Source organism: Triturus cristatus, chromosome 1_2, assembly GCF_964204655.1.
Source record: "Triturus cristatus chromosome 1_2, aTriCri1.1, whole genome shotgun sequence".
NCBI classification, from domain to species: Eukaryota; Metazoa; Chordata; class Amphibia; order Caudata; family Salamandridae; genus Triturus; species Triturus cristatus.
In genome coordinates, this window is record NC_140580.1 from 683,169,887 (window position 1) to 683,188,659 (window position 18,773).

The 18,773-nt window shown below is 41.9% G+C and overlaps 1 protein-coding gene across 1 annotated transcript in view; it reads left to right on the plus strand.

The window, feature by feature from the left end:
- NRG3 (neuregulin 3) overlaps positions 1-17,674 on the plus strand; it is a 1,803,861-nt gene extending 1,786,187 nt beyond the window's left edge. The window contains exons 8-9 of the mRNA XM_085608548.1: positions 341-490; positions 15,999-17,674. Of these exons, the coding sequence (XP_085464674.1) occupies positions 341-490; positions 15,999-16,497 (649 nt within the window). The 3' untranslated portion in view covers positions 16,498-17,674. The remainder of the gene's footprint in view (positions 1-340; positions 491-15,998) is intronic.
- Positions 17,675-18,773: the final 1,099 nt, after the last annotated feature.

Genomic DNA, 18,773 nt, shown 5'->3' on the forward strand with positions numbered 1-18,773 from the left:
GCATTCAGAGGTCCGAGTCCACTGATAAAATTTCGAAATTGGCATTTTGTTTGAACCTGTAACTTCCTATACAGCCCCTTGTGAAACTTGTAGGGGGGGGGGGGGATTTGGTAGGGTCCAGATGCAATGTGGTATTAAAGAGCCAATTACATAGGAACAATGTCGATACAAGAGGCCAATACATTTATGTTAATGTCATTCTTGTTATGGAGATAAACTTATTTCCTCAAAATTGCAAAATCTTAAACAGTGAATAAAATGGAATGAGAACCCCCTTCACTGCCGCCGGTTTGTCTTGTCTGTGAGCTCTTACTCTTGAAATCTCTTTTTTTCCGTGCAGCCCCGGACAGAGGAATATCATGCTGCAGAGACATGCCTTCCGGAGGACTCCTCCACTGCCCCGGGGGCGACTCAATGGAATTACGGGACCGGCGTATCAGCAGCTCGAAGAGCCGGGGCTGACAGACCAGGACCTGCTCCCTTGCCAAGGGTGAGTGATGGAACCCGCCCGCGCAGAGCGGGGCACTGTCCGCTGCAACAGCGCATCCCAAGCCCATGTCGTGCAACCTTTAAGCAACTTCTGTCAGATGGCGAATGTCAAAACAACTGAGTCTATTTCAGGGTTGCCATTGGCGATGTGCTGCACGAGGGATGATGCGTTCCCTATGAGCGGTGCAATTTACATTTTACATCGAGATATGTAATCTTTGCAGCGCTGCCGATCTAAAATCCCAGCAGTACTGAGCTGGCTTTCTCATTGCAGCATATTATACATGTCTTGTGTAAAGAGCGGATGTAAACACCAAGGGCAATTTCATGATGGGCTCCATTGCTTCAGCGCAGAGCAGAACTCCTGAGTGTAGGCGCTTGCCGTGGGTAAAGTCAATTCATGTAACTCAATATATGTAGCTGAGTTACAGCTTCTTTTCAGACAAAACAGCTCAGAATCAGTGAGAAAGGTGTGCCCCTTGCTCTATCTGAGATGCGCTTTCTAAATATGTGCACAAACTCAGAGAAATAGCCGGTTAAAATAATTTACTTTATGCAATGCAAGTGCATAAAAACAGGGCATCAGATCTGCACTTAGCCAGCGAAGGCCAACAGGATACAGCCCCAGAGAATTGTTAGAAGCTGTAGGTATGTCAATACTTGCTGGTAATAGTTACTTCCTGATAAATCAATGTAGATTCTTGTGTACTACAGAAATATTTAGTGTTTTCTCACTCCACATTACAGAAAAATATTTGCACTTTTGCAAAAATTGAAAAACCCTGTTATAGAACCAATATTTAACCTACAAATGACATATTTTCATTATATATACTTTACAATTGTAATTGAGATTTTACCAAATAAATCCTAATTTATGGATAATATTTCTTTAAGATATAGAACAATGTAATTTCCCACCACTTTTTCTGATTTGTATCGTATTCAACATTTCAAAAGCGATTAAGATATTTGTTATCAATTTCTTATTATATATTACACTATATATCATATATCATAATACCTCTGAGATGGCACTAAGTTTCACAACTTAGTGCCAACGCGGGCACCCTTGCACCAGAGTGCAAGGGTGTCTGTGTGCAGGGGAGGATTGGTTATGTGTAGGAAGGGGTCCCTTCCTGCACATAACCAATTGTAAAATGCCCTTTTTGTAACTTTCATGTGTGCTGCTTCATGCAGCACACATGAAAGTTAAAAAATGTCATTTTTAGAATGGTTTGTTTATGTACAGGAAGGGACACCTTCCTGTACATAAACAAATCATGGCATTTTGCTTTTTCCGTGTGTGCTAGGGAAAAAGCAAAAACGAGGAGAAATAATGCATTTTTCCTAATTTCGCAACTTTAAGACCAGGGGTTTCCTGGTCTTAATTTTGGCGCTGCCTCCTATGTACTCCATTCTTGTACATAGGGGGCAGCGTCAAATACAATGGATGTTGCGGTGGAACGCCCAACACAACACCCACTGCACTCCCCTTTCACGCTAAACATACGTGAAAGGTTGCCTTATGTACAAGGCAGCGTTAAGCCACGTTAAGTGACTTAACGCTGCCTTGTACATAAGGCAAGGCCCCTATCGTCACGGAAATGTCACAAAAAGTGACGTTGCCTTGGAGATAGGAGCTTGTACATATGCCCCTATGTGTACTTCAGTAGAGTACCACTGACTTTCCCATTTAATGGGAGACCTTTGGGAGATTACTTATGATCCCTCAGTAATTGAACATCCTGAAATCACAGCTTTATAGGGGCATAATTAGCAAGTAGTTTCATTATGCTTGCGCCAAGCAAAAGAGCATAAGGGTGATGCAATTAATAAGTGAGATTTATCAAGCCTTGCATGGCCCTGCATGGCTTCATAAATCTAGAGTAACGCAATGCAGTGCAAATCACTGCGTTACATTACTCTGCCCTAGGGGGGTGTTCCATGGGTGGAGCCTGGATGGCCATGGATTTTGGCATACTCTCGGATTTACCATTACTGGTAGACCTGGGATTGCGTCAAAATGCTACACCTCCCCAGGTGAGGCATAACAAGGAGAAATATCTTTATTTTCCCTTGTTTTGTCCTCTTTACCTGTACTGGAGGAAAATGACGCAGAGGATTGTTTTTGTGCAGGAAGGTGTCCCTTGTTGCACAAAAACAATCCTCTCTGCATTGCAGGCACCCTTGCCCCATGGCGCAAGTGTTCCTGCATTGGCGCTAGGCAGCCAAAAGGGCACCAGGATAAGGAAAAGACAGGAATGTGCCGTATAATTTTAAATATAGCACCTTCCTGCCCTTTCATACAGAGCAGCAAGGTGACTTGCTGCGCTGGTTGAAATAAGGGTATTTGAAATAACGAGCTTAGAATTATTGCTCTGTAATGTACATTAATATACATATGCGTTACAAAGCCAACAGGTAAGAGCAACCTGTTATTTTCAGAAAAAATGTATAGCATGAACAAGGATGATCCATGGTTTTTCAGCTGAAAAAGTATAATCTTTTCTAACTCTTTCAAAATGTACGTTTAGATCCTAATTTAGTGCTAGATTTGCAAAGAATTTTCCACGCATACATTGAACAAAGGTGAACACAATAACCAATTTACATACATGAACTACCAATCCTATAGTCACTTGTTCTCCTTTGGCAGCAGTTTACATAGACAAAGTAAAATTGCCAGTATGGTGACATCTCCACAATCACAAAGGTAGGGTATGGGATTGAGTTGAGTGTAGATTAGGTTAACGTTAAATTAGGTCAGGAAATTTGCAGCTTTTACAGCCAGTGCCATATGCACCCACATTGTTACGCTATATACAACTTATGTATTACAGACCATCACTATAACTGGCTGGACTAGCATCAGTCAGGACTTTCCATTGATGTGTGAAACAAGTCCATCATATTTTTGTATGCAAAGATCTATGTGACATTAAGCATGAAACTACTGGTTAACCAGCCATTTTATATATAATTAGTAGCAGCTATTAATCGTATTGTATAGGGTTTCCATCTTATGCAATGGCTGGAGGACACACAAGGGACTAAAGACTACTCTTCTTCGAAATATGACCATCACATATCCAACTGAGGAGAAAATAAGAGTATAATTAGAGTATAATGCATTGCTAAGTCCCTAAAAAGTAAATATCAATTTTCTTAGCCCAGATGTTAATAGGGTATCAAAAACACAAGAAGCCTCCTGACAGATAGGGTGCAAAAGCCCACTATGTGCCATTGTGTACCCTGAGTGCAATTGCAAATTTGAGCCTGTACTGTGACTAGCACATTAGTGAAAGCTAGATTGCCTCTTTGAAGACACTAGTCTACCTTTCACCGCAAGCATCGATTCGGTATCACTTTTTAAGGGGGCAGGGAAGCCCCTGCATGTAGGTTGCAGTAAGTGGCTGCTCCCACCTATAGGGGAATGCCTGTCGGTCTCTGGGTCCCAGGCATGTGGATGTGGTCCGTCGGCTAAACTGCCGACTTTGGTGCTGGAAACCAGAGTTCGAGCCTCGAGGTCGCGTCCACATCCTGTGATTCTGGGCAAATCACTTAATCTCCCCGTGCCTGAATGTGTGATGTAAATACGCTGCTCATGTAAAGCGCTCCAATAGCTTCGGGTCGAGTTCGTGCTATATAAATATGCAACAACAAAAAAAAGAAAAAAAAAAAAGGCACACACCTTCTCAGAGGCATACTTGGGGTGGGGTGAGTTGACTGTGAGCCATCTCTTGTAGCGCACTGCTGATGGCCTCTTTGTCTCTGTGCCTGCATCTGTAATATGATGCATTAGTGCAAAGTACTGACTCATTGACTAATGCAGAGAATTCTAAAGTTAACATATGCTCTGAAGACGGCAAAAAGAAATGCACAGTCCCCTTCTCTACTGGCATAGCACACAACATATTTCATGATATTGCATCTGGTGCAACACTGTGCTAAACTCACTTTTTTATAAACACATTTTATTGTGTTTCACAAGCTTATAGTAACAAAAGCAAAATAAACTTTGCGCCCTAACCTATCCTGCTCTTCCCCTCCCATCACCCCCCCCCCCTACACACTGCAGCACATTGCTAAGGTGGAGAAACATTGCTGATTTCATTCCCTATTGTAGTAGACAAGACATAATGCTACTACCACCTGACCCAAATTTTGTTGAATTTCGGAGGACACCTCCTAACAATATAGATCAGTTCTTCTTGCTTGACACACCAGTCCATGCCAAATCTCTACAGTCTCAAACTATATGGTCTGGGTGATTTCCAGAAGTGTGCAATGTCTCTCTTAGCTATCAGAGCAGCCAACCCCTCCAGCATTCTTTCTCCTCGCTTATCCTCAAACTCATCCATAATTCCCAGGAGGGCCACTTTCGGGGATGGGGTGTTTTAGCTAGGTACAATTCTAGAGATGGCTGCGTCTATCTACGCTAGTGCAATATTGCGAAATCTTGGGAAATTGGCATACCATATGGAAGTGAGTCACTTTTTATGTACATTTCTGTATAGCGTTGGTAGGGGTAGGCGCAACTCGCTCAGTTTCATCACTTTGCAGAATTACGCAGTTACATGAAAACTCAGCGAAATTCTGCAGAGTTCGGCGAACAGGCAGAATAAGGCATATTGCTTCTCGTGCTGATTTTTTGTGCTGGAAGCTCGTTCCGCACTTAAAAATCAGCACAATGGCACCAGGTGGCGCACCAGAGAGCATTTTTTCTCAAGGTGATTCTGCTCGAGCTCGAGTAAATTTTCCACTCGAGCTGATGTTTTCTGAAGATGAACGGTCGTGACCAATGGCATTGGGGAAATTTCACCAGGTGCCCTCCTAGTGACTGAAAATCTCGCTAAGGAGCGCCAAATACAACTCGGTCTCACTGACTTATCATTGGAGTGCCGCGCATGAGAAAAACTCCACCATGCTGCGAATGGTGGAATTTCGCCAGAACTCTGCGTTACATGCGTAACGCAGAGAGGCCAAAACTCACCAACTCTGCCGGCGAAACTGAATTTATTGCCCACCCCTTGCTGAATTATTGTGTGTGCCAACCAACATAACACAACACTCCAAACCAAATAAGCTCAGGGTGATGTCAAGCTTGTAAGCTCTCTTCAATTTTAAAGGCTGCACCACCGATTGAGAATGGACACACCTTTCTTCAATCCTGAATGTACATCCAATCCAAAGAGAGAGAGCAACTGCAGTGTAAATGGGATGCACACACTAGGTCCGTACTTTGCACACCTCTTTTGGGCACGTTTATGCTCAATCCACAGCTATGTAATTCTTTGCTCACTGTGCCACACGATGATTGATGTTAAAGTTAGCACATTCATCATCAAACCATAAAGTGCTTAATCAAAATTAGTTTTCCTACTGACACATTCATTTTTTCAGACATTACTTTCTTCACTCTGGGAACACACACAAGGAACGTTGGCATATGAGTCTTACTACATAATTCCACATTCTGTTGCATATTTGTTCAAGAATTCCCGAATGAATGGAAATCAAGCAAATGGAAAATCTTACATTCTACTGCAAAAGTACGTGGTTCTCTTGTGCACAATGTTTCACAAAAAAACTGAACTCAATCAGTGACAGAAGCCTTTTACCATTCCAGGCACAGTATTCCAGCTTTGGCTAACATATCTTTCAAGCCAATCTGGAATAAACAAAAGCATCCTCTGACTCGTGTTTCACTCTAGTTAGAACTGTTCAGAGAGATATAGGGGCATATTATCAAGACAGGCGATAAAATTATCGCCGCTTTAGCGGCAGAAAACTGCCGCTCAAACGGCGATAATGGGCTTGATAATATGCTCTATGGAATTCCAATTGATGACCATGTTAGATGTGAAGGACATCTAACATGAGCTTCAATTGGAATTCCATAGAGCGTATTATCAAGCACATTATCGCCGCTTTAGCGGCAGTTTTCTGCCGTTAAAGCGGCGATAATTTTATCGCCTGCCTTGATAATATGCCCTATAGCTTGTCCAGATACAGGGGGAACACCCGGTATAAGCCAAGGCATTTGAGGAAAAACATTTTCTTAGTTGTTCCAAAACCCTCCTATTTGTTTTTCGCCAGAATACATCTGAAGCTTTTTTTTTTTCAAAGAGCCTTCAGGTTTTGTCTTTGATGGAGAACTCGGGTTCATCATGTTCACTGCAGGCAGAGTACAATGTTCATAGAAAAACTTGATCAAACAATGAAAATATTTTCACTTTGTTTCATTTTCTTAAAGTTTATTTGACCAAGTTTATCAAACGTTTCCTTACAGGAATGTTTCTGCTATGCTTGGCATGCAGAATTGCTTTAGGATTTTCCTTTTCGCATGTATTTCGATTTACATTAGTTTACAATGTACCTACCCTCTGACTTGTAAGTGTTCCTTCCCTTTGACTCTAAATCCGACCATCCAACTTTTGGCATTTTGCAAAACTAACACACATATAACTGTGACGCCTGATCCCTGTGATTTTACAGTCACTGCCTGAAAATAATGATTGCACTTAGTGGCAAAGGTCATTGGAGTGTGCTGTAAAACTGTCGGCTCATTTTCTATAATATGTAATACTGATATTCTAAAAAAAAATGCTAATACTTGAAACTTTTAAAGTTGTGAGATATATATATATATATGTGGTCGACAGGGATTAATGAAATGTATAACCCTGTTGGCAAACTCACAGTCTACCTGGCTCTTTTAGAGATGGCTTGGTGGAGCCCCTGTTGGCTCTGTCGATAGAAAGCTTCATCCGACAGCCTGATGTAGTAAGGATCCTCAGAGTAAAGCCATGACATAGTCCACTCTGTTCATAGTGGATGAAATGATTTGTTTTTTCTGTTCATTGTCGTCAAGAAAAAACAGATGTGAGAGACAGGAAAGAACATAAAGAGCCACAAAATTCTACTTTGAGAGTTTGTTTTAGAAAAACAAAACATATTTAAAGTTTGGTGAATGCCTGGCATCCAACACACATTTTGTACCTTGAAGAGTACCGCTCTGACGTAGTTCCTTTCAATGTACAAAAATGACCACTGAATTGGTGGTCATGTCTAAATAGGATGAACTACCATCCATTAGGGTGGCAGACATCAAGCCCTCCACCACCACGACGGATGGTAGTCCAATCTCTGAAGTCTAAATCTGATCCTAAATCTGGAAACTCCCCTTCATTTTAAAACGAATAGTTGGATAACAGCAATAGGTGTTGGCTTGTGCAAATTACATGTATGTTAATGAATGAAAACATTATAAGATGGATGATGTATCCAAAATATAAGAACCACAAAATATTACAGAAAAAAGAACAAAGCTCTTGATTCAAAAAGGGAAATATATCCATGTGTAGTTTTAGTCACAAGTTGGTTTACTCCCACACTAGGTGTAACTATTCACCTTTATGCTCTTTATCATTTCCAAGTGGAAATATATACCTAGGTGTAGACTTATGTGTCTCCATCCTCTTAAATAGGGACTGGAGCGTCCTACAAAAGGATCTACAATCAATAGGAAACCACAATTAACTTTTCATCTTTCTGTGGAAATCCCTAAACTCAAGGGGGGAAGATTTCCGTATGAGTATATCAAAAATATTTGTATATATAGTATAAATATGAATTAATTAAAATATTTTACCCTGGATCAAATGATATAACATTTTGCAGTATATTAACTCCTCAAAGTAAATGTGTTTAAACGATAAAATAATTGAAATAAAGTAATTTATTTAATAAATATGGCCAGTATCAAAAATTTCAACCAAAACTAACATTTTTGTTTACTTTGAAGTAAACATGGTTAAATGTGATATATATAATTAAGGTAAAATTGTAAATACTTTTGATATATTTAGAAATCAACCAAAAAGTTTAGTTTATTTAGTTTTTGTACTTGATTACCTTGCACAAGCGCTTTGAAAGATTAAGGCCAGAAGTGCCCCGTTTGCTCCTGAGTAAAGAACTTTAATCAACTCCTCAAGGCCTGTCGCATCATTGTTAGTACTAGAAGAATCTTTAAGTCAAATATCCTCAGTTTTAAGTTGCTAACATTCTCTGACAGAAAAGGCATTTGTTTCTGTTCCAAAACCACCAATTTACTTTTCCGGGTAATAACCTTGTGTGACATTTGGCCGATCACATGAAATCCCATCACATGGCATTGGCCTGAAAGCAAATAAACTGACAATGTGTCAAACGATGCAAAAGGTATCATAAGAAATAACATATATTATACAAGTGAGTCACTATTGAGAAATGTGGTTAACCATAACTTCACTAACATAGAAGTTCTCCTGAAAACGTTTTCAGTGTAGTGTTGTCTGTCAGTAACTCTAGAAGCTTCAAGAGACCTGTATTAAAAGTTTTTCAAAGAAATGTTGTTAATTCTTTTACTGATCAGGGGGCTGAGTTTTAGTCGAACGTTCCCAAAGGGCTCATCTGCGTCTACTTACAATATCACTGTCAGTGTAGAAACTCGCTGTGACAGTGGGGACGGTTTCATTGGTCTGTGGTGACGCTTCGGAAAACCTCACTCTCAGACCTGGTTTTGCTGTGACTGTGAGGCCACTGTGAGTGTCCGCAGGTACTTCCTCACTGCCTGTGGAGGCTGATGCTATCACAGTGAGGCCAGTGTGATAACAGCCCCTCTTTCAGTACATCCGGTTGCTATAACCATCAGGCCAGTATGACAGGCCAGAGGCACTGCTGCTGACAGTGTCAATACCAGCAATTCATTTCCCTGTAACTGTGATACTAGTGTGAGAGGCCTTGTTGCTGAGAGCTTCACTTGCAGTATCAGCTTTGACTATGACTGTGAGGCTGGTGTGATCAGCCTAAGGTACTGCTGCTGAGAGCGTCTGTAAGAGTGTAGGTGGGAGCTGTGACAGTGAGGTCGGTATCACACGTGAGACAACACATTAATATGTGTCGGCAGCACATGGTCGCGTGAAGTGCTTCTACGTGCTGGGACCTTCTGCTGTGGGTTTCAGGCTGTGAGAGGTTGTCAGAACTATAGAGGTAATCCTTCCTCTGATGGAGAGATTGTTGGGCAGCAGTGAGTACTGCATTATGGTGTAGGCCTCACCTTTGCATCACCTTTAGCTGGGAGCCCAGTGTCCAGGTCACCTTATTTTGTGATGCCTTAGACAGACCGACAGCCAAATATTAATACACAGAATGTGCCTCTTTCATTAACATCCCTCGTGGTCTCGCCTGTTTTAGAATGGGCTGGACCTCAGACACAACATCGCTCCCCCACAGAGTCTGGCATGACAGGCTGGGCACTGATCCACAGGACAACATGAGCCACATGAGCGGCAAACATCGTCTTTGGTTCATGCAGCTCTACTTACCCCATACAGGCTGTTGAGCAGTCAGCAGAGTATGGATTATCTGCAAATACAGTATAGCAGGCTAGCAGAGGCCCAGACCTTCCTTTTCAAGGGTTCGGGATTGAACAACAGACATGAACTGCTGCAGGTCAGCAGCCAGAAAAAAAGCAGTATGCCGGATCATTGTAATCGGTATTGCTACCATGAAATCGATTTCTTACCATCTAAAATTGTAGGGTTGCAAAGTATGTATGTTATGCTCACAAAGTTGAATCACTTTATTCTCTGTAAGACTTTATTCTCTACTAAATTCCTGACTATCTTTTGTTGCAACCTTCTTCTCTGCTTTAAGTTTTTAATGGGAACCTCTTGCACAGTTACCTCCACAAGTCCAGTGCGCATATCAATTGATTGTGCAAGATCTTAGATGATACATAACTTATCACATCCATAATTGGGTTAGTTACTTGCAGTTTAGCTGATTTTAAACCTAACAATGCACAACACTATTTAATTATTTGCTTGATTTTCTTTTTTCCACAAGAGATTTACTCTCAAGGATGGGTGATGTGAGAACACTAGCAAGGTGACAACTGTAGATAAATGTCAGAAGGAGACTGGAGACACTTTGAGGTTGTCTCAAATAAAGTTCTAGGATGCTAAAACCAAACAAATACTCTATGATGGCAGGATGAGGGCTGCTTTGAAGCCTATGTTTCGGCTCACAATTACTGCTGATGTTTATGGATTTTGATTATACAATGAAGGGTTTATTTGTGCTGTAAGAAAAAAAGAAAGATGACGAAAATGAAAGAAACTAAACGATGTGATTTAAGATCCTGAAATACATTGACAAACGAAATCTGCTAAATTGTGAGGAAAGTTGTTCCAGAAATTAGGGAGTGGAAAAGAAAGTGAATTAACACCCATTAAATCCCCGGGGATTGATAGAACTGGCAAGCACAAGAGGATCATTTGAAATTTTCCTGGAGATAGTGTGACCCAATGACTTGTAAAGGTTTCTATGTAAGTCAAATTCTCCAATTTAAAACTTGCCTTTGAATATAGTAAAAATGTCTAGACCACTAACACAATTAGTTTCAGCATTTCCACTACACTTAGAAAAAAGTAGTGATAGTTTGTGAATAAGCTGTAAGTAACATTGTTACCAATTGCTAGATCTTCAAACTTAAGATGTACAAATAATATAAAAGAACAATGGTTTAACCAGGTACGGTCTAAACTGAGATTTCAAAGGTTGAGGCTGGTAGACCTACATAGTGAACAAGATGGTCGAAATGATTCCAATATTAAGGTGACCTCCTCCAGCCAAAACAACCAGATCTGCTAATGTAGAATTCCTCCTGGTCCTTGTACGACTAGGGAAAGAGCAACACAAGAGCACTGGGGTTAGAGGCTAGGTTGAGGATAGCCCAGGTTCATCTGTTCATTAAAAGGAAGTTATGCTGCTGTTTCATGCCTATATTTTATGGGCCTTTCTTTTTCTTTTCTTTGTCAGTTGTGCTACTATCTTACCCTTGACCATTAGAACATCCTTCATTCAGACACTCTTGGGAGCTTGGCTATGTGCAGGTGTACTTAGGGTCAGGTAGGCTCCTGCTGACAGGTGTAGCCCAGCACCTCATGCAGGCAACTGCACTCTCTCTCTTTCTCCTCAGATTACAGCAGCAAACCTTCACACTGGGTTCATAGTGTTCGGCCCAGTCTGGACTGTAGAAGTTACTTAGCAAAGGTTTCAATCGCCAACATACTTTCTTATGCTTATATTTAGACCTTGTCAGAGTGCAGACTATCTACCAAATAATGGCTCAAGTGTTTGTTCTTCTCCTGTGGTCAAGGCAGGATGCCAGAGCCAACCATATGTCTAATTTATTTAAAGTTACAATAGCCCATGAAGCTTGGAAGAGTTCACCTTCCAGTTATTGTATAGTTCTCCTGGATTGTGAGGACAGATGTCCCATGGCAGATCAGTAAGGCCTGGTCCTGGTGGACTGTGGATTGTAAATCAAACAGAGCTTGTTCTCTGATGTCATTTCTTGGAAGACTAGCACTAATACAGAAACACAAGAATTGGTGGGTTTGACTCAGACCATGGGATCTCTGCTTAGAGCAAAACAACATGGTATAGGCCTCCCCAATTGAGCAGGCAGAGCAGGTTTTGAGGAAGCAGGCCTGCCACTACCGCTAATACTGCATCAATATTCCAGAGCATCCTCATTGCACCACCACCATAATCCCCTCTGTCAATGATTGTATCTGGTGCTTTCCTTCTTAAATACTTTCCAGTAAACATGTGCTTCTACCTGAAAATGTCACAATAAGTGAAATCTACTTGGTCACACATTTTGCAAAATAGAAGCTAATTTTCAATTAAAGGATGTTGATGCCTTCCGGTACACTTTTCTTCACGGTCAACTGAAACATTGCATTTGTAGGTTACTACAAAGGTCTTCAGGTTGGTCCAACAAGTAGAAAAGCTAGCAGCCATGACAAGAAAGGGGTTGCCAAATGAACCAAAGCTTAGTGTAAATAAAACCAGTGCTAAAATAGAGGAAGGAAAAGAGAGAGGTTGAGAGAGGGATGCAGAAATGAAGGGGGGGAGACAAGGAGAGATGGATGGAGAGAGGAAAAGGAAAAGTGGGAAGAAGGAAGAAAGGAAGAAAATACTTTCTTATCAATGTATCCTGATGTAAATTACTCTAAGACATTAGCTCTTTGATTTTATAGCCAGTACATAGCCTGGAGAAGATAGACTCATATGGAGGATGTTTACTTATACCAAGACACAATGGGCCCGATTACAAGTCATGTAGGTGCGTGGTGGTGGTTTCCCGACACACCTGCTAGGGAGCTGCCATTCCCTGGTGGTGTTACGACGGTCAGGAGGTTGCAATATGCATGGCTGGACTGCCGCATTCCTGCCAATCATATTTGAAGTTTCCTCTCCTCTGGTGGCGTCATGAAGGTTCCTCCTCCATGAACACCATGGCAGAGAGGAAACAAAGGGGTCCTGTAGGGCCCCCATGCCTCTTCCGCATGGGGATGCATGCAGGGGAGCATGACATGTGCCCCCCTCTGTGCATGCGCCCCAGTCCCTGCACATCATGGACTTTTCAGTCCATGCCGTTCAGGAACTGTTTTTGGTGTTGCCATTGCGTTGCCCATTTTCTGAGACACCGCCATGGAAACACCAAAAACTTGCCCACAAGACAGGAGGAAACTCCTAATTTGTCAGGCTGTCTGACCATGGCTTTGGGGGTGCTGTGGCGGGGCGGATACAGCGATGCACCCCCAAAGTCATAATCAGGCCCAATGTGTCTGAATCTAATTGGTTGAAGTCATATATTTGTTGATTAAACTGCACACGTTTGGGTGTTGGCAGGTGTGTAATAAATGCAAAGGTTTATCATATTGACTGCTAAAGTTGTATACCTTAAAACAACCTTTACAACTCAAATGCATACAACTGCACTGTTTTAGGACGGTTGCAAGACTTGAATAAAAACCTGTCACTGCAGAGTAAAAAGTAAACGCACAGATTACAAAGATATCTCTCACGTATGGTAGAAGAAATAAAACCTGATTATTATTTGTGAAAAATAAGTGTACATCATAAGAGCATATGGTCACTATCCCCAGGTGCTTTGACACGTACAGCAAACATGGCCGATGCATTTCTAGATGATAATGCCAATTTTCTGAGACTATATTGTAACTGGTGTTTTTTTCTCATACCGTACAGGGCTTTCATTCCACTCCTGCCACCTTTAATCATTTGCAACAAGGCCTGACAGCCGCGAGGTTAAAGTTCAGATTTAATTGGAGTTTACTTACCACACTACTAATTAGGCAGCAGAGAGACTGGGTGCCTAATGAGATATTTCAGCAAATCTGTGTTGTCTGTGCTTCTCACGTCGCCATCCAGGCAGCTCGCGCTGAAATGAGAATGTCAGAGTTTATGTTTGATTGAGTGGGAGGCATTTTGATTGAATGGTATTTAGGTCCCAGCTGTTCGTGGTGAAAGATATTGAACTGGGTGTTACAAAATGTGTTCGGCTGTAGAGTAATGCCTTATTTTTCAGCAAGAAGATAGATACCGAGGGCCATATTACATTAACTGCCAGCGTGGTGCATCTTTTGAGGCCTATATTCATCAGCGTGCTATTTAGCACCATCTTATGATAAGGTGCGCTATTTTATTCATTTTTTTCCACAGGCCAAATCTCCTTTCTAGAAAAATCTTTTTTTGTTCTTTTTCATAACAGAAACAAAATACGAATATCGATATTTGCTGCTGCTAAAGAGATCCACAATTGTAGACATTAGGATGGCTGTACTAATGTGGTTTTATTACACAGCGTGTCATTTCTCTTGACTCCTCATGAGATTACGGGGCAGATTTATAACGACTGGCGCATCCCTGCATATCAGCAGGGATGCGCCAGTTATTATGCGCCACAGCTGCGCCACCATGGATGCACCGCATTTATAATGCGGCGCACCATGGGGCAAAAACGGCACAGATGCGTGACGCATCTGTGCCGAAAAGTGGCGCATTGCTGGAGTTGCGTCGCAAGCGCGACGCAGCTCCAGCAATGATCTGGAGGACCCTATCCGTACAATGCTGCGTCAATCCTTACGCCTGCTTCAAGCAGGCGCAGGGTTTTGACGCAGCATGGGCCTAAAAGTGACTGAGTGAAATCTTGTAGATTTCACTCAGCCACTTTTAGGAGGCGTTCCTGCGCCAGAACGCCCCCACCTGCCCTGGAACGCCTACATGTGGCGCAGGGCTTTACAACGTGACGCATCTGGGAGATGCGTCACGTTTGTAAATGCCCCGCACCATGGCGCAGGGTTTGCGCCACTGCTGCGTCACAAAAGTGACGCAACGGCGGCGTAAATGAGGCGCAAGTGCAACATAAATCTGCCCCTACATATTTATTTGCAGCTATCATATGCCCTGGCCGTTTGCTCATTATGACTTTGTTACACTTTGAAGAAAGGCGCAGTCATTGCTTGCGATCAATTTTGTGATGCCTTGTGTGATGGCATTTTAATGCTTGTAGGATCATGTCACCTCCAACATTTGGCCTGTTCGGTAACATCACTTACAATATAGCTTTTGACGAAGAATGAAATATTTTTTTTTAAATAATTGTTGCCCCTTCCAGCTGCTGGGAACAATGATTTCATACTACCCCAAGCTGCCATTCTGTGTTATTTCACCTGGGACATTGTTGGCCACAGCCGTGTGTCAAGTAGGCAAAAAGAATGACTTGATGCGTTTTATGTAATGCAAGGCATGTTGGGCAGCCGCGGCCGATACAGGTAAAATCGGTGGGGCAGTGGGGCCGGGGTTGGGAGGATTCCGACATACGATGACCAGGGCAAATTAATTACTTATTCAATTTTCCCTGGTCATCGTCCGTTGAAATTCACCCTTACCTCCCCACACCGCCCCACTGTTCTTACCTGTACCGTCCGTGCTGATTTTGGGGCTTATTTATGAGCTCCGTGTGACATTTTTGCACCGCCGTTGCGTCAATTTTCGTGACCCAGCTGCGGCGTAAACAATGCCCCACGTTGTGGCATATTTACAAAGTGACGCATCTAGGCAGATGCGTCACTTTGGAAAGCCCTGCACCACAATATACCTTCTTCAGGTATAATGTATGCAGGGTGGGCGTTCGGACGCAAGAAGGCCTCGTAGAAGTGGTGCAGTGGAATCTATCAAATTACACTGAGCCACTTCTAGGATGCCACTGCGTCAAATCCTTACGCCTTCCCCATGGCAGGTGTACGGGTGACTCAGTGCTATAATATTAGTCCTCCCTCCTGCATTGCTGGAGTTGTGTCAAGCTTCCAACACAACTCCAGCAATGCGTCAGTTTTGCGCCGACAGATACATCTGTAATACTGACGTATCTGTCATTCCTTGCGACATGATGCATCGTACAGTAAATATAGGAGGGCACAGTGAAAACTGTTCCATCGCTGTTTTCACACAGCGATTCGACTGTTTTCATAAATAAGGCCCTTTGTTCCCAATACTCTCAACGCAGAGTGTCTCTACCTCATGATTCATTACAAGTTTAAAATAGCTTCCTCCTGACGTTTCTTCTTTTTCTCTTTATCTAGACCTTCACCTTCTGGTATGAAGAATCCACCGTACACATCGATAAATATGCAACTGCCTTCAAGAGAGACGCAATCCTGTTGTACTAACTTGGATCAAAAGGACTTACTAGGAGGTTCGTCTGCTCGGTCCATCTCGGTTCCGATCATCCCCTCTGAGGGACGGGATGACGCCTGCATGCAGATGAAGGACGTTTCCGGGGCAGCGGACATCCAGCGGTGTAAAAACTCCTATTCTGTTGAACTTGTCGGTGCAAGTGCCGCGCCCAGCAGCTGTCTCGTGGCAGAACAGCAGGAGGTGAAAATTTTGCTAGAGACTGTGCAGGAGCAGATTCGAATTCTGACTGACGCCAGGAGAAAGTCAGAGGACTATGAACTGGCAAATATAGAAACAGAGGACAGTGCAAGTGAAAACACGGCCTTTCTACCCATGAGCCCCCTGGTGAAGTCTCAATTTGTCTTAAGGAATGATGCACAGAGAGACTTAACACTCAACAAGTGACTTTTGAGAAGGAGAAGGGATAAGTGTGTTGGTTGCTTTGCGAAACAGGAAAGAAAAGGGATGAGAAATAAATTTATATGCATTAATTTAAGAACATCTACATAGAAGAAACCAAATAGTCTATCGCCCTCTCATATCATAGTGTTTTTTTAACAAAATATTTTTTTAAGGGAAAGAAAGGTTTCATGAGAATGAAACATATAAAACCAGAAGCTTTGAAGTACAGTTATACTAATTTGATGGTAAAGGGCCCATCTAGTAAAATAAATTCCAATTCTTTACCCAATTAGACCTTCAGCAAGTTACAAATCGAAAGGATTCTGCAATCAGAAAGGTGTGTCATCACTCTTGATGTGTGCATAGAAAGAGGTGTTCACTCCAGTCAGGTGAATCACTAGATAGGCCCTTTCATATCATCATTTGGGGCAACTGCTATTCTTGGCTAACCAAGTAGTGAGCTACAAAAGAGGGTCCAGATATGGTTTGATGGGTTTTATTATGAAAAGTCTGCTCAATATTTACATAAGGAAATTGTCCTTGAGAGAAAAATTAAAGTTTGGAAGCCTGGGTCGGTAGAAATATTATTCTACATTTGCATTTCGGCTCGGACACCTGGTTCTCACGCATTCTGGCAGAAATATCTATAGGTGCCATTAGGTGAATTCTGCAGCCTTGTTTCCAGAAAGTTAATAGCATACAAATTTAGTGAATGTATATGATGTTCAATATCGACGGCAAATGGAACTTACTCAACTCCTCAGATAAAGCGACAACAAACAAATTGGTTTTCCTGTCAGCGTTGGGAAAAATGTAGGAACAAATATTGGCACACAATCAGTTAACAGGTGAAACCTTACCAGCCTGTTGCCCTTTTACTTTTTTTATTTGACACATCAAACTCAAAAGAGCCTCCTGTGCCATTTTGTTAGGAAATGTATTTACGATTAAAAATGTTCTTCTGTACAGTGAATGAGCTATTGAAAATTTCCTTGACTTTCCAAATTCACAAATGTTGTGAATTCAGTTTCTCGGTGTCAAACCGACCTACAAGTACATCCCATCTCCTGTGAATCGATTCAGGATGAAGCAATCTGCTATCCCTTACCAAAAGAATGGATCTTGTTGCCTGAGGCTTAATTCGATTGCTAGGGGGTGTGATGGAAAAACGTGTCTATAAAAGGAGTAATATTAAATATAAAGTTTGCAAAAAGCTAATGGATTTGCCTTGTTTCTTCACCATTTAGTAGTAGCTCCAATCTTTCATGAGGGAGTCAATACAGATGAAGTAGTTTGGGGGTAGGGTTGGTCATGCTTTGAGGGCATAGGGCATTCTGCATTTACTGCATTTCAGAAATGGCGGCAATTTCCCAATGTACCACACAGATGTTTTCTTATTCAATGGAACACAGCAAAAGCAATATATGTATTTTAAACATGCACCAATAATTCTATGGTATGATACCAGAATATCGCGGACTACAGATTGTTTGACAAACATAATATGTCGAAATATAATTTACAAAACTATTGTTCCTCTTGTGTTAATAACAGAAAACCTGCTCTCAAAGGGGCAATGCTTTTGTAAATAATATTAAGATGCAATATTTATGTTCGATGATTTTCTGACATGCAATTTTAAGGTACCAATGTTCCCAAAATGTTCCAACTTGTTGGTTGAATGCATTTCCTGAATTCATCTAGGCTCATTCTAGGTCACACATAGATCTACCACAAACTTGCCAGTTCCCTGATACAGCTATACCATTGACTTCGAGCATAGTACAAGCATGGCTAAATGTACTTTTTTTCAAGCTCCGTAATGCCGCAAGGCAAATTGTTCTGCTGCACTGGATTGTGTGAGAGGAAGAGAACCAAAATGCCTCATATCTACTAATATACAGTGTACTTATGGTCTCTCCTAATGCTGGTGTACTGTGTGATGCTGAGCACCAAACCATCAAGGGTGCCACCATTACAGGCAGTATTGTTTCTGTGTAGGAAGATACACCTTCCTGCACACACATGGAAAGAGGAAATAAGCAGGAGAAATACAAATATTTCTCCCTGTTGCGCCTTTGTGAGGTAGGAGTACCATTTTAAAGCAAACAGAGAACTACAAGGGGCATATCAGCAAGGGCCTGCGATAATTATCGCTCAGCGCTTTTTAGATCGAGGATAATTATCGCAGGCTAACGCTGGATTCTATCGCGGAGATAGCATGCTATCAGCAACGCTTTTCTCCCAAGCGATAGGAATCCATGCGTTAGCTGGAAAAC